Source organism: Oncorhynchus keta, chromosome 21, assembly GCF_023373465.1.
Source record: "Oncorhynchus keta strain PuntledgeMale-10-30-2019 chromosome 21, Oket_V2, whole genome shotgun sequence".
NCBI classification, from domain to species: domain Eukaryota; kingdom Metazoa; phylum Chordata; class Actinopteri; order Salmoniformes; family Salmonidae; genus Oncorhynchus; species Oncorhynchus keta.
The window spans coordinates 53,267,190-53,280,899 of NC_068441.1; the positions used below are offsets into that span (position 1 = coordinate 53,267,190).

At 45.7% G+C, this 13,710-nt stretch overlaps 1 protein-coding gene across 1 annotated transcript in view; it reads right to left on the reverse strand.

Annotated features, from left to right (window-relative positions):
- The window catches only part of LOC118378133 (arf-GAP with coiled-coil, ANK repeat and PH domain-containing protein 3-like), a 116,585-nt gene that overhangs the window by 94,066 nt on the left and 8,809 nt on the right, over positions 1–13,710 (reverse strand). The window contains exon 3 of the mRNA XM_052474580.1: positions 7,754–7,943. Coding sequence (XP_052330540.1) covers positions 7,754–7,943 — 190 coding nt within the window. The remainder of the gene's footprint in view (positions 1–7,753; positions 7,944–13,710) is intronic.

The following is a 13,710-nucleotide window of genomic DNA, read 5'->3' on the forward strand; positions in this document are numbered from 1 at the left end:
AAAGATGTCCGTCTCGCCCCGACACGTTAACTCTCCATAGGACAGTGGAGATCAAATTTCAATATTTAGACAATTATGCAAAGATGGCAACGTTTCTACAACCCCCTCCGCCCCTCCGACCCTCCGACCCCTCCCACCCCCTTTGAAAAAACAAACGTTATGCTAGAAGCAATGGGAAATAATGGGTCGATGCTTTTTTACAGTGGAGATCAAATTAATGAATTGTCTGGCTGGGCTGACGGGACCGTGGATGTGTATGGTCCCACCCCCTGGGGGGGGGATGGCTAACGTGATAGGTCGGGCTGACGGGACCGTGGATGTGTATGGTCCCACCCCCTGGGGGGGGATGGCTAACGTGATAGGTCGGGCTGACGGGACCGTGGATGTGTATGGTCCCACCCCTGGGGGGGGATGGCTAACGTGATAGGTCGGTCTGACGGGACCGTGGATGTGCATGGTCCCACCCCCTGGGGGGGATGGCTAACGTGATAGGTCGGGCTGACGGGACCGTGGATGTGTATGGTCCCACCCCCTGGGGGGGGATGGCTAACGTGATAGGTCGGGCTGACGGGACCGTGGATGTGTATGGTCCCACCCCCTGGGGGGGGGGATGGCTAACGTGATAGGTCGGGCTGACGGGACCGTGGATGTGCATGGTCCCACCTCCTGGGGGGGGGGATGGCTAACGTGATAGGTCGGTCTGATGGGACCGTGGATGTGCATGGTCCCACCCCCTGGGGGGGGCTAACGTGATAGGTCGGTCTAATGGCCTTATGCCCCCTGGCTGTCTGTGGGACACACTGACTGAATTTGTTGTTCCGTGTGTGTGTGTGTGTGTGTGTGTGTGTGTGTGTGTGTGTGTGTGTGTGTGAAGCCACTTAGAGAAGCATGCTGAGGCCTGAGGGACCCCTCCACGGCCCACATATAGGGGGTTACCATGACAACTGACCACTTCGTGTGTGTGTCTGTGTGTGTATTTATATTTGGGTCTAATGGAGTAGTAAACCCCAAGGGGGAGAGAAGGCAGTCAGGGGGCAGCTGGGCATTCACCATCTACCACCTAATACACACAGCTACAGGTAATGTATGGCCAGCTACAGGTAATGTATGGCCAGCTACAGGTAATATATGGCCAGCTGCAGATAATGTATGGTCAGCTACAGGTAATGTATGGTCAGCTACAGGTAATGTATGGTCAACTACAGGTAATGTATGGCCAGCTACAGGTAATGTATGGCCAGCTACAGGTAATGTATGGCCAGCTACAGGTAATATATGGCCAGTAATGTATGGCCAGCTACAGGTAATGTATGGTCAGCTACAGGTAATGTATGGCCAGCTACAGGTAATGTATGGCCAGCTACAGGTAATGTATGGCCATCTACAGGTAATGTATGGTCAACTACAGGTAATGTATGGACAGCTACAGGTAATGTATGGCCAGCTACAGGTAATGTATGGCCAGCTACAGGTAATGTATGGCCTGTAATGTATGGCCAGCTACAGGTAATGTATGGCCAGCTACAGGTAATATATGGCCAGTAATGTATGGCCAACTACAGGTAATGTATGGCCAGCTACAGGTAATGTATGGCCAGCTACAGGTAATGTATGGCCAGCTACAGGTAATGCATGGCCAGCTACATGTAATGTATGGTCAGCTACAGGTAATGTATGGCCAGCTACAGGTAATGTATGGTCAGCTTCAGGTAATGTATGGTCAGCTACAGGTAATGTATGGCCAGCTACAGGTAATGCATGGTCAGCTACAGGTAATGTATGGCCAGCTACAGGTAATGTATGACCAACTTCAGGTAATGAAAGATGAAACACAACTGTCCATGTACAGTACAGTATATAGCCTAGAGTCATGTGGCTGAAACTACAGCAGTAGAGTAGAGATGGGGGTAGATATGGACACTGGTGGGGGTAGATATGAAGGACACTGGTGGGGGTAGATATGAAGGACACTGGTGGGGGTAGAGATGAAGGACACTGGTTGGGGTAGAGATGAAGGACACTGGTGGGGGTAGAGATGAAGGACACTGGTGGGGGTAGATATGAAGGACACTGGTTGGGGTAGAGATGAAAGACACTGGTTGGGGTAGATATGAAGGACACTGCTGGGGGTAGATATGAAGGAAACTGCTGGGGGTAGATATGAAGGACACTGGTTGGGGTAGATATGAAGGACACTGGTGGGGGTAGAGATGAAGGACACTGCTGGGGGTAGATATGAAGGAAACTGCTGGGGGTAGATATGAAGGACACTGGTTGGGGTAGATATGAAGGACACTGGTGGGGGTAGAGATGAAGGACACTGCTGGGGGTAGATATGAAGGAAACTGCTGGGGGTAGATATGAAGGACATTGGTTGGGGTAGATATGAAGGACACTGGTTGGGGTAGAGATGTAGGAAACTGGTGGGGGTAGATATGAAGGAAACTGCTGGGGGTAGATATGAAGGAAACTGCTGGGGGTAGATATGAAGGACACTGGTTGGGGTAGATATGAAGGACACTGGTTGGGGTAGAGATGAAGGACACTGGTGGGGGTAGATATGAAGGACACTGGTGGGGGTAGAGATGAAGGACACTGGTGGGGGTAGAGATGAAGGACACTGGTGGGGGTAGATATGAAGGACACTGGTGGGGGTAGAGATGAAGGACACTGGTGGGGGGTAGAGATGAAGGACACTGGTGGGGGTAGATATGAAGGACACTGGTGGGGGTAGAGATGAAGGACACTGGTGGGGGTAGAGATGAAGGACACTGGTTGGGGTAGATATGAAGGACACTGGTGGGGGTAGATATGAAGGAAACTGCTGGGGGTAGATATGAAAGAAACTGGTGGGGGTAGAGATGAAGGACACTGGTGGGGGTAGAGATGAAGGACACTGGTGGGGGTAGATATGTAGGACACTGGTTGGGGTAGATATGAAGGACACTGGTTGGGGTAGATATGAAGGACACTGGTGGGGGTAGAGATGAAGGACACTGGTGGGGGTAGAGATGAAGGACACTGGTTGGGGTAGATATGAAGGACACTGGTTGGGGTAGATATGAAGGACACTGGTTGGGGTAGATATGAAGGACACTGGTGGGGGTAGAGATGAAGGACACTGGTTGGGGTAGATATGAAGGACACTGGTGGGGGTAGATATGAAGGACACTGGTGGGGGTAGATATGAAGGACACTGGTGGGGGTAGATATGAAGGACACTGGTTGGGGTAGAGATGAAGGACACTGGTGGGGGTAGATATGAAGGACACTGGTGGGGGTAGATATGAAAGACACTGGTGGGGGTAGATATGAAGGACACTGGTTGGGGTAGATATGAAGGACACTGGTGGGGGTAGAGATGAAGGACACTGGTGGGGGTAGATATGAAGGACACTGGTGGGGGTAGAGATGAAGGACACTGGTGGGGGTAGAGATGAAGGACACTGGTGGGGGTAGATATGAAGGACACTGGTTGGGGTAGATATGAAGGACACTGGTGGGGGTAGAGATGTAGGAAACTGGTGGGGGTAGAGATAAAGACCACTGGTGGGGGTAGAGATGAAGGACACTGGTGGGGGTAGAGATGTAGGAAACTGGTGGGGGTAGAGATGAAGGACACTGGTGGGGGTAGATATGAAGGACACTGGTGGGGGTAGATATGAAGGACACTGGTTGGGGTAGAGATGAAGGACACTGGTTGGGGTAGAGATGAAGGACACTGGTTGGGGTAGAGATGTAGGAAATTGGTTGGGGTAGAGATTAGAGGAGTAAACTGAGGTGAATGAGACAGATGTCACAGGATGGAGGGAGAGAGAATCCTGAGATAATTTAGGACTTTGGGAACCATAGAATAAGAATGAGTAGAAAGGGCATCTCCATTCAAGTTAATGCTGGCATAATGGATGGACTGGCAGCCATTTTGAGTGTACCCATGCTAGGCATCTCCATTCAAGTTAATGCTGGCATAATGGATGGACTGGCAGCCATTTTGAATGTACCCATGCTAGGAAGTAAATGCAGGAAGTGGACCCTTCAATCTGTGCTGTGATTTGTTGTGTCATCTCAATTGACATTACAAAAAATAAATTCCATTACATGAGCCACATCCCTTAGTATATATTAAATGAACATTCTACATTACCATGGCAATCCAGCATCAGTTGATAGAACATTCTACATTACCATGGCAATCCAGCATCAGTTGATAGAACATTCTACATTACCATGGCAATCCAGCATCAGTTGATAGAACATTCTACATTACCATGGTAATCCAGCATCAGTTGATATAACATTCTACATTACCATGGTAATCCAGCATCAGTTGATATAACATTCTACATTACCATGGTAATCCAGCATCAGTTGATAGAACATTCTACATTACCATGGTATTCCAGCATCAGTTGATAGAACATTCTACATTACCATGGTAATCCAGCATCAGTTGATATAACATTCTACATTACCATGGTAATCCAGCATCAGTTGATATAACATTCTACATTACCATGGTAATCCAGCATCAGTTGATAAAACATTCTACATTACCATAGCAATCCAGCATCAGTTGATAGAACATTCTACATTACCATGGTAATCCAGCAATAGTTGATATAACATTCTACATTACCATGGTAATCCAGCATCAGTTGATAGAACATTCTACATTACCATGGTAATTATTGCATCACAATACCAGGCAGCCATTCCTAGTCAAAGTTCACCCATGAGTTTACCAGTCAAAGTTCACCCATGAGTTTACAAGTCAAAGTTCACCCATGAGTTTACAAGTCAAACTTCACCCATGAGTTTACAAGTCAAAGTTCACCCATGAGTTTACAAGTCAAAGTTCACCCATGAGTTTACGGTCGGAACACCCACAGATTGTTTCCGTGGCGAGAGAGAACTTCACACCTGTGTTCTAGAACACACATCAGTTGTCTCCCGGGAGATGGTGACCTCACAATCACAACACCAAGCTCACACTCTTTACTTCCCTCCCAAACAGCTGACTAACCAACGTGACTCATCCAATAACACAAAATACAATGTCCTTCTATTGAAGGGAGTTTCTTTAAAAATCTAATAACAGCTCGGGCCTCCTGAGTGGCGCAGCGGTCTAAGGCACTGCATCGCAGTGCTAGAGGCGTCACTGGGGGGTTTCACATTCCCAGAATTCCACAGTTCTATCCACTACATCCCATTTCAAGAGAGAGAGAGAGAGAGAGAGAGAGAGAGAGAGGGAGGGAGAGAGGGGGAGAGAGAGGGAGGGAGAGAGAGAGAGAGAGAGAGAGGGGAGGGAGAGACAGAGAGAGAGAGAGAGAGGGGAGGGAGAGACAGAGAGAGAGAGAGAGAGAGAGAGAGAGAGAGAGAGAGAGAGAGAGAGAGAGAGAGAGAGAGAGAGAGAGAGAGAGAGAGAGAGAGAGAGAGAGAGAGAGAGAGAGAGAGAGAGAGAGAGAGAGAGGGGGAGAGAGAGAGAGAGAGAGAGAGAGAGAGGAGGAAGGGGTAATTATGTAAAAACACCCTTCTCCCTGTCAGAGTCCATGAAGTCATGGTGAACTCTGAGCAGTTCAGCCTTTTTTGTCATGAATCTTGTTCTGGAGGCAGCTCTGCAGTGTGGTCACTAGCTGGCACAGCCACAGTCATACAATCTGTTTTTAACCCTAACCTTAACCCTGACTTTAATCTTAACCACACTCCTAACCCTAATGCCTAACCTTGAATTAAGACCAAAAAGTACATTTTCATGAATTTTTGCAATATAACCAATTCTGACTTTGTAGCTGGCTTATCTAAGGGGAAATCACTCAGTTCTGCCTCCTTCAACAAGGGCATGACTTTCTACACACACACACACGCACGCACGCACACACACACACACACACACACACACACACACACACACACACACACACACACACACACACACATATATATATGCCGGGGCACTCATGTAAACAGGCATTTTAGGGGGTTGGAGAAATCAATAATCTAACACAAAGCTGTCATGATGTCAAGGTTACGCTCTAGTGTGTGTGTGTGTGTGTGTGTGTGTGTGTGTGTGTGTGTGTGTGTGTGTGTGTGTGTGTGTGTGTGTGTGCGTGTGTGCGTGTGTGTGTGTGTGTGCAGCAGTGGTCACCAAATGGTCGATCGTGATCAACTGGTCGATCTCCAAAATCAATCACCAAACATTTCTGTAAAAAACATCCGATGATAAATCCTTGTGGTTCCATCTCTGTTCACTGGATTCAGCAGCTCTGGAGGCAAAATGATCCCATTTTAAACCATTTCACTGGCCAATCAGATAGCTCAGATCACCATTTCATGTCTCTGGAGGCGGAACTCAGCCTACCCGGCAGGCCCAGATAGCCAATCAAGTGCACCTATAGACCTACCGCTGGCCAATCAGATAGCTCAGATCACCATTTCATGTGTCTGGAGGCGGAACTCAGCCTACCCGGCAGGCCCAGATAGCCAATCAAGTGCACCTATAGACCTACCGCTGGCCAATCAGATAGCTCAGATCACCGTGTCTGCACAGTGTCCTCGAGCCATAGACTATGTAAAAGAAAACCTGGAACACACAGCAAAGTTGATACGGTGAGATTTCAAACCTCATAAAACCACGACTAGAGAGAGATTCAACAACATACAGCAAAGAGATGCTGTTTCTACGAGAGTTCATGTTTGTTGTATTTATTTATTTGTAAAAAAAAAATAAAAATAATTTTTTTTTTTAATTACAGAATATTAGAGCTTTTTCTCAATCGTTTATGAGCACTTTTTAGAACAATGTCGGTTTTGGAAAAACAGTAAATATTTTTCAAAATGTGTCTAGCCTTCTCAAAACATAAATGCATTTATCAAAAGAACACTAAAATAGAACACACTAAGAACACACTAAGAACACACTAAGAACACACTAAGAACACACTAAGAACACACTAAGAACACACTAAAATATGGAGTCTAAGCTGACAAAACAGAAAGTTAGTCTGTCTTTTCAAAGACCCCAGGACATCAAAAGGAATCCTTAGCAGTCACTAAATCATGACGATCACATTTGGACATACAACTATTATTATGTAAATTTATATTATTTTAGGTATATTTCTGTCCTTTTAGGTATATTTCTGTCCTTTTAGGTATATTTCTGTCCTTTTCGGTATATTTCTGTCCTTTTCGGTATATTTCTGTCCGTTTAGGTATATTTCTGTCCTTTTATATTTCTGTCCTTTTAGGTATATTTCTGTCCTTTTATATTTCTGTCCGTTTAGGTATATTTCTGTCCTTTTATTTCTGTCCACATTCATCACCATCCAACTCCATACATTTATATTCAACACACAGACTGACCACATAGACTGACCACATAGAGGCTGACCACATAGAGGCTGACCACATAGAGGCTGACCACATAGAGGCTGACCACATAGAGGCTGACCACATAGAGGCTGACCACATAGAGGCTGACCACATAGAGGCTGACCACATAGACTGACCACATAGACTGACCACATAGAGGCTGACCACATAGAGGCTGACCACATAGACACTGACCACATAGAGGCTGACCACATAGAGACTGACCACATAGAGACTGACCACATAGACTGACCACATAGAGGCTGACCACATAGAGGCTGACCACATAGAGGCTGACCACATAGACTGACCACACAGACTGACCACATAGAGGCTGACCACATAGAGGCTGACCACAAAGACTGAGCACATAGAGGCTGACCACATAGAGGCTGACCACATAGAGTCTGACCACATAGAGGCTGACCACATAGAGGCTGACCACACATAGACTGACCACATAGAGGCTGACCACATAGAGGCTGACCACATAGAGGCTGACCACATAGAGGCTGACCACATAGAGGCTGACCACATAGAGGCTGACCACATAGAGGCTGACCACACATAGGCTGACCACATAGAGACTGACCACATAAAGACTGACCACACATAGACTGACCACATAGAGACTGACCACACATAGACTGACCACATAGAGACTGACCACACATAGACTGACCACATAGAGACTGACCACACATAGACTGACCACATAAAGGCTGACCACATAAAGGCTGACCACACATAGACTGACCACATAGAGACTGACCACACATAGACTGACCACATAGAGACTGACCACACATAGACTGACCACATAGAGACTGACCACACATAGACTGACCACATAGAGACTGACCACACATAGACTGACCACACAAAGACTGACCACATAAAGACTGACCACACATAGACTGACCACATAGAGGCTGACCACACAAAGACTGACCACATAAAGACTGACCACACTAAGACTGACCACATAGAGACTGACCACACATAGACTGACCACATAGAGGCTGACCACACATAGACTGACCACATTAAGACTGACCACATTAAGACTGACCACATAAAGACTGACCACACATAGACTGACCACATAGAGGCTGACCACACATAGACTGACCACACATAGACTGACCACATTAAGACTGACCACATAGAGACTGACCACATAAAGGCTGACCACACATAGACTGACCACACATAGACTGACCACATTAAGGATGACCACACATAGACTGACCACACATAGACTGACCACATTAAGGATGACCACATAGAGGCTGACCACACTAAGACTGACCACACTAAGACTGACCACATAAAGACTGACCACACTAAGACTGACCACATAGAGGCTGACCACATAGAGACTGACCACATAGACACTGACCACATAGACACTGACCACATTAAGGATGACCAGACACACACACAGGCACACACAGACAGTAACACACACACACACACACACACACACACACACACACACACACACACACACACACACACACACACACACACACACACACACACACACACACACACACACACACACAGATGGGGATGTTTGCTAAACTGAGTATCCATTAGATCACAAACGAAGGATTTGGATTTATTGATTAAGCGCCGCTGCGCTAATCTTCTCTGCAAGTTTGATTAAGTTGATTAAGTAGACACAGACTGTCTTAAGACACACACACACACACACACACACACACACACACACACACACACACACACACACACTTACACACACACACACACACACACACACACACACACACACACACACACACACACACACACACACACACACACACACACACACACACACACACACACACACACACACACACACACACACAGATCTTCACACAGAGAGCAGCTCACTTCTGACTAATCTGTTATCTGTCTCTCTGTCTCTCTCTCTGTCTCTATCTGTCTGTCTGTCTGTCTGTCTGTCTGTCTGTCTCTCTCTCTCTCTCTCTCTCTCTCTCTCTCTCTCTCTCTCTCTCTCTCTCTCTCTCTCTCCTATCATCCCCTCATCAATATTAATAATTAGCAGGCTCAGAGGGCTAGTTGGAAGCTCTGCTTCATCGCTCCCTCTCCCTTCAGGCGTTGAGATGGGAGTCACAGGGAGAGAGAGTGTGTGTTCTAAAGAGAAGGGAGTTGAGGGGGGGAGGGACATCTGCAGAGTCTTTAAACACTGTCTAGCTTGAAACCAAGCTTCTGTCCTCCTAGCTGTGTCAGCCAAACACACACCACTAATCACACTAACTAACACCCATTACTCCAAACTGTCCGCTTTTCACACCAAAACAAAAACCCACAAACTAGCCCAAATAAAACACAGTCTACTCAGTGATGCTTTCATTACAAACAAAGAGGCCTTCACTGCCCCACAAACACCCCGATCACAGCTAAACCTCGCCCTGATTAATTCTGACTCCCAGAAGAAACGATTGACTGAATTAACTGTGATCAGACAAAGTGGCTTATACATCATTGTGACAAAGATGGACAAGGTCTTCTTGTGTCTATTCTATAATCCATTTTATTTAACTGTTATGAGTCTCTTCTCTCTCCCAGAACCAAAGAGAAAAGCCATCCACTATCCCGAAACAACTATTGATAATAATTGCACCCACAACCTTGGTGTTGCCTAGCCTGGTCCAAGGCCTGTGTGTGCTGTCTTGACAACTCTCTTGTCGTTGCTGGCAAGACAGCACAGATGTAGGACCAGGCTATATTGTCATATATGCCCTTCAGCATACATGTTTAGAGAAAGCGATTAGTCATGAGCGCATACATTTATTTTGTAAAGGTAGCCCCCAGCTGGAATTTAACTCATGATCCTGTTCCACTGGATGTCATAAGGTGAATGCACCAATTTGTAAGTCGCTCTGGATAAGAGCGTCTGCTAAATGACTTAAATGTAATGTAAATGTTGCAAGCGAATTGGTCAACAAACTAAGGCACGGAGGACAGGTGTGCTCCTCCCTCTTCGGCCTCTACCAAGCTGCTCGTTATGGCACACACCTGTCACCATCGTTGCACGCCTCAGTGCATAATGACACTCACCTGGACTCCATCACTTCCCTGATTACCTTCCCTATATATGTCACTCCCTTTGGTTCCTTCCCTATATATGTCACTCCCTTTGGTTCCTTCCCTATATATGTCACTCCCTTTGGTTCCTTCCCTATATATGTCCCTCCCTTTGGTTCCTTCCCTATATATGTCTCTCCCTTTGGTTCCTTCCCTATATATGTCTCTCCCTTTGGTTCCTTCCCTATATATGTCCCTCCCTTTGGTTCCTTCCCTATATATGTCTCTCCCTTTGGTTCCTTCCCTATATATGTCTCTCCCTTTGGTTCCTTCCCTATATATGTCTCTCCCTTTGGTTCCTTCCCTATATATGTCCCTCCCTTTGGTTCCTTCCCTATATATGTCTCTCCCTTTGGTTCCTTCCCTATATATGTCTCTCCCTTTGGTTCCTTCCCTATATATGTCTCTCCCTTTGGTTCCTTCCCTATATATGTCTCTCCCTTTGGTTCCTTCCCTATATATGTCCCTCCCTTTGGTTCCTTCCCTATATATGTCTCTCCCTTTGGTTCCTTCCCTATATATGTCTCTCCCTTTGGTTCCTTCCCTATATATGTCTCTCCCTTTGGTTCCTTCCCTATATATGTCACTCCCTTTGGTTCCTTCCCTATATATGTCTCTCCCTTTGGTTCCTTCCCTATATATGTCTCTCCCTTTGGTTCCTTCCCTATATATGTCCCTCCCTTTGGTTCCTTCCCTATATATGTCTCTCCCTTTGGTTCCTTCCCTATATATGTCTCTCCCTTTGGTTCCTTCCCTATATATGTCTCTCCCTTTGGTTCCTTCCCTATATATGTCTCTCCCTTTGGTTCCTTCCCTATATATGTCTCTCCCTTTGGTTCCTTCCCTATATATGTCTCTCCCTTTGGTTCCTTCCCTATATATGTCACTCCCTTTGGTTCCTTCCCTATATATGTCTCTCCCTTTGGTTCCTTCCCTATTTATGTTACTCCCTTTGGTTCCTTCCCTATATATGTCTCTCCCTTTGGTTCCTTCCCTATATATGTCTCTCCCTTTGGTTCCTTCCCTATATATGTCTCTCCCTTTGGTTCCTTCCCTATATATGTCTCTCCCTTTGGTTCCTTCCCTATATATGTCTCTCCCTTTGGTTCCTTCCCTATATATGTCTCTCCCTTTGGTTCCTTCCCTATATATGTCACTCCCTTTGGTTCCTTCCCTATATATGTCTCTCCCTTTGTTTCCTTCCCTATATATGTCACTCCCATTGTTTCCTTCCCTATATATGTCTCTCCCTTTGTTTCCTTCCCTATATATGTCTCTCCCTTTGGTTCCTTCCCTATATATGTCTCTCCCTTTGGTTCCTTCCCTATATATGTCTCTCCCTTTGGTTCCTTCCCTATATATGTCTCTCCCTTTGTTTCCTTCCCTATATATGTCACTCCCATTGTTTCCTTCCCTATATATGTCTCTCCCTTTGTTTCCTTCCCTATATATGTCTCTCCCTTTGGTTCCTTCCCTATATATGTCTCTCCCTTTGGTTCCTTCCCTATATATGTCTCACCCTTTGGTTCCTTCCCTATATATGTCTCTCCCTTTGGTTCCTTCCCTATATATGTCACTCCCTTTGGTTCCTTCCCTATATATGTCCCTCTCTTTGGTTCCTTCCCTATATATGTCTCTCCCTTTGGTTCCTTCCCTATATATGTCTCTCCCTTTGGTTCCTTCCCTATTTATGTTACTCCCTTTGGTTCCTTCCCTATATATGTCTCTCCCTTTGGTTCCTTCCCTATATATGTCACTCCCTTTGGTTCCTTCCCTATATATGTCTCTCCCATTGGTTCCTTCCCTATATATGTCCCTCTCTTTGGTTCCTTCCCTATATATGTCGCTCCCCTTGGTTCCTTCCCTATATATTTCTCTCCCTTTGGTTCCTTCCCTATATATGTCACTCCCTTTGGTTCCTTCCCTATATATGTCTCTCCCTTTGTTTCCTTCCCTATATATGTCTCTCACCTTTGTTTCCTTCCCTATATATGTCTCTCCCTTTGGTTCCTTCCCTATATATGTCACTCCCTTTGGTTCCTTCCCTATATATGTCGCTCCCCTTGGTTCCTTCCCTATATATTTCTCTCCCTTTGGTTCCTTCCCTATATATGTCACTCCCTTTGGTTCCTTCCCTATATATGTCTCTCCCTTTGTTTCCTTCCCTATATATGTCTCTCACCTTTGTTTCCTTCCCTATATATGTCTCTCCCTTTGGTTCCTTCCCTATATATGTCACTCCCTTTGGTTCCTTCCCTATATATGTCTCTCCCTTTGGTTCCTTCCCTATATATGTCTCTCCCTTTGGTTCCTTCCCTATATATGTCTCTCCCTTTGGTTCCTTCCCTATATATGTCACTCCCTTTGTTTCCTTCCCTATATATGTCTCTCCCTTTGTTTCCTTCCCTATATATGTCTCTCCCTTTGGTTCCTTCCCTATATATGTCTCTCCCTTTGGTTCCTTCCCTATATATGTCACTCCCTTTGGTTCCTTCCCTATATATGTCTCTCCCTTTGTTTCCTTCCCTATATATGTCTCTCACCTTTGTTTCCTTCCCTATATATGTCGTTCCTTCCCTATATATATCTCTCCCTTTGGTTCCTTCCCTATATATGTCTCTCCCTTTGGTTCCTTCCCTATATATGTCTCTCCCTTTGGTTCCTTCCCTATATATGTCTCTTCCTTTGTTTCCTTCCCTATATATGTCTCTCCCTTTGTTTCCTTCCCTATATATGTCTCTCCCTTTGGTTCCTTCCCTATATATGTCTCTCCCTTTGGTTCCTTCCCTATATATGTCTCTTCCTTTGTTTCCTTCCCCAGGCGTAATTGTTTCTGTTCTAGTGTCATGTCTGTGTGTTGTTCATGTTTCTTGTTTTGTATAATTTGTTTATTAAATGATTCACTCCCTGAACTTGCTTCCTGACTCCCAGCGCACGCACACGTTACACTAGGTGTTGGTCCATTTCTGCTTCCAGGCTGATAACCTGACTAATCTAACACCAGCCACACTGTAAACTAGAGGCACAGTCACACTGTAAACTAAAGACCCAGTCACACTGTAAACTAAAGACAGTCACACTGTAAACTAGAGGCACAGTCACACTGTAAACTAAAGACCCAGTCACACTGTAAACTAAAGACAGTCACACTGTAAACTAAAGACAGTTACACTGTATACTAGAGTCACAGTCACACTGTAAACTAAAGACAGTCACACT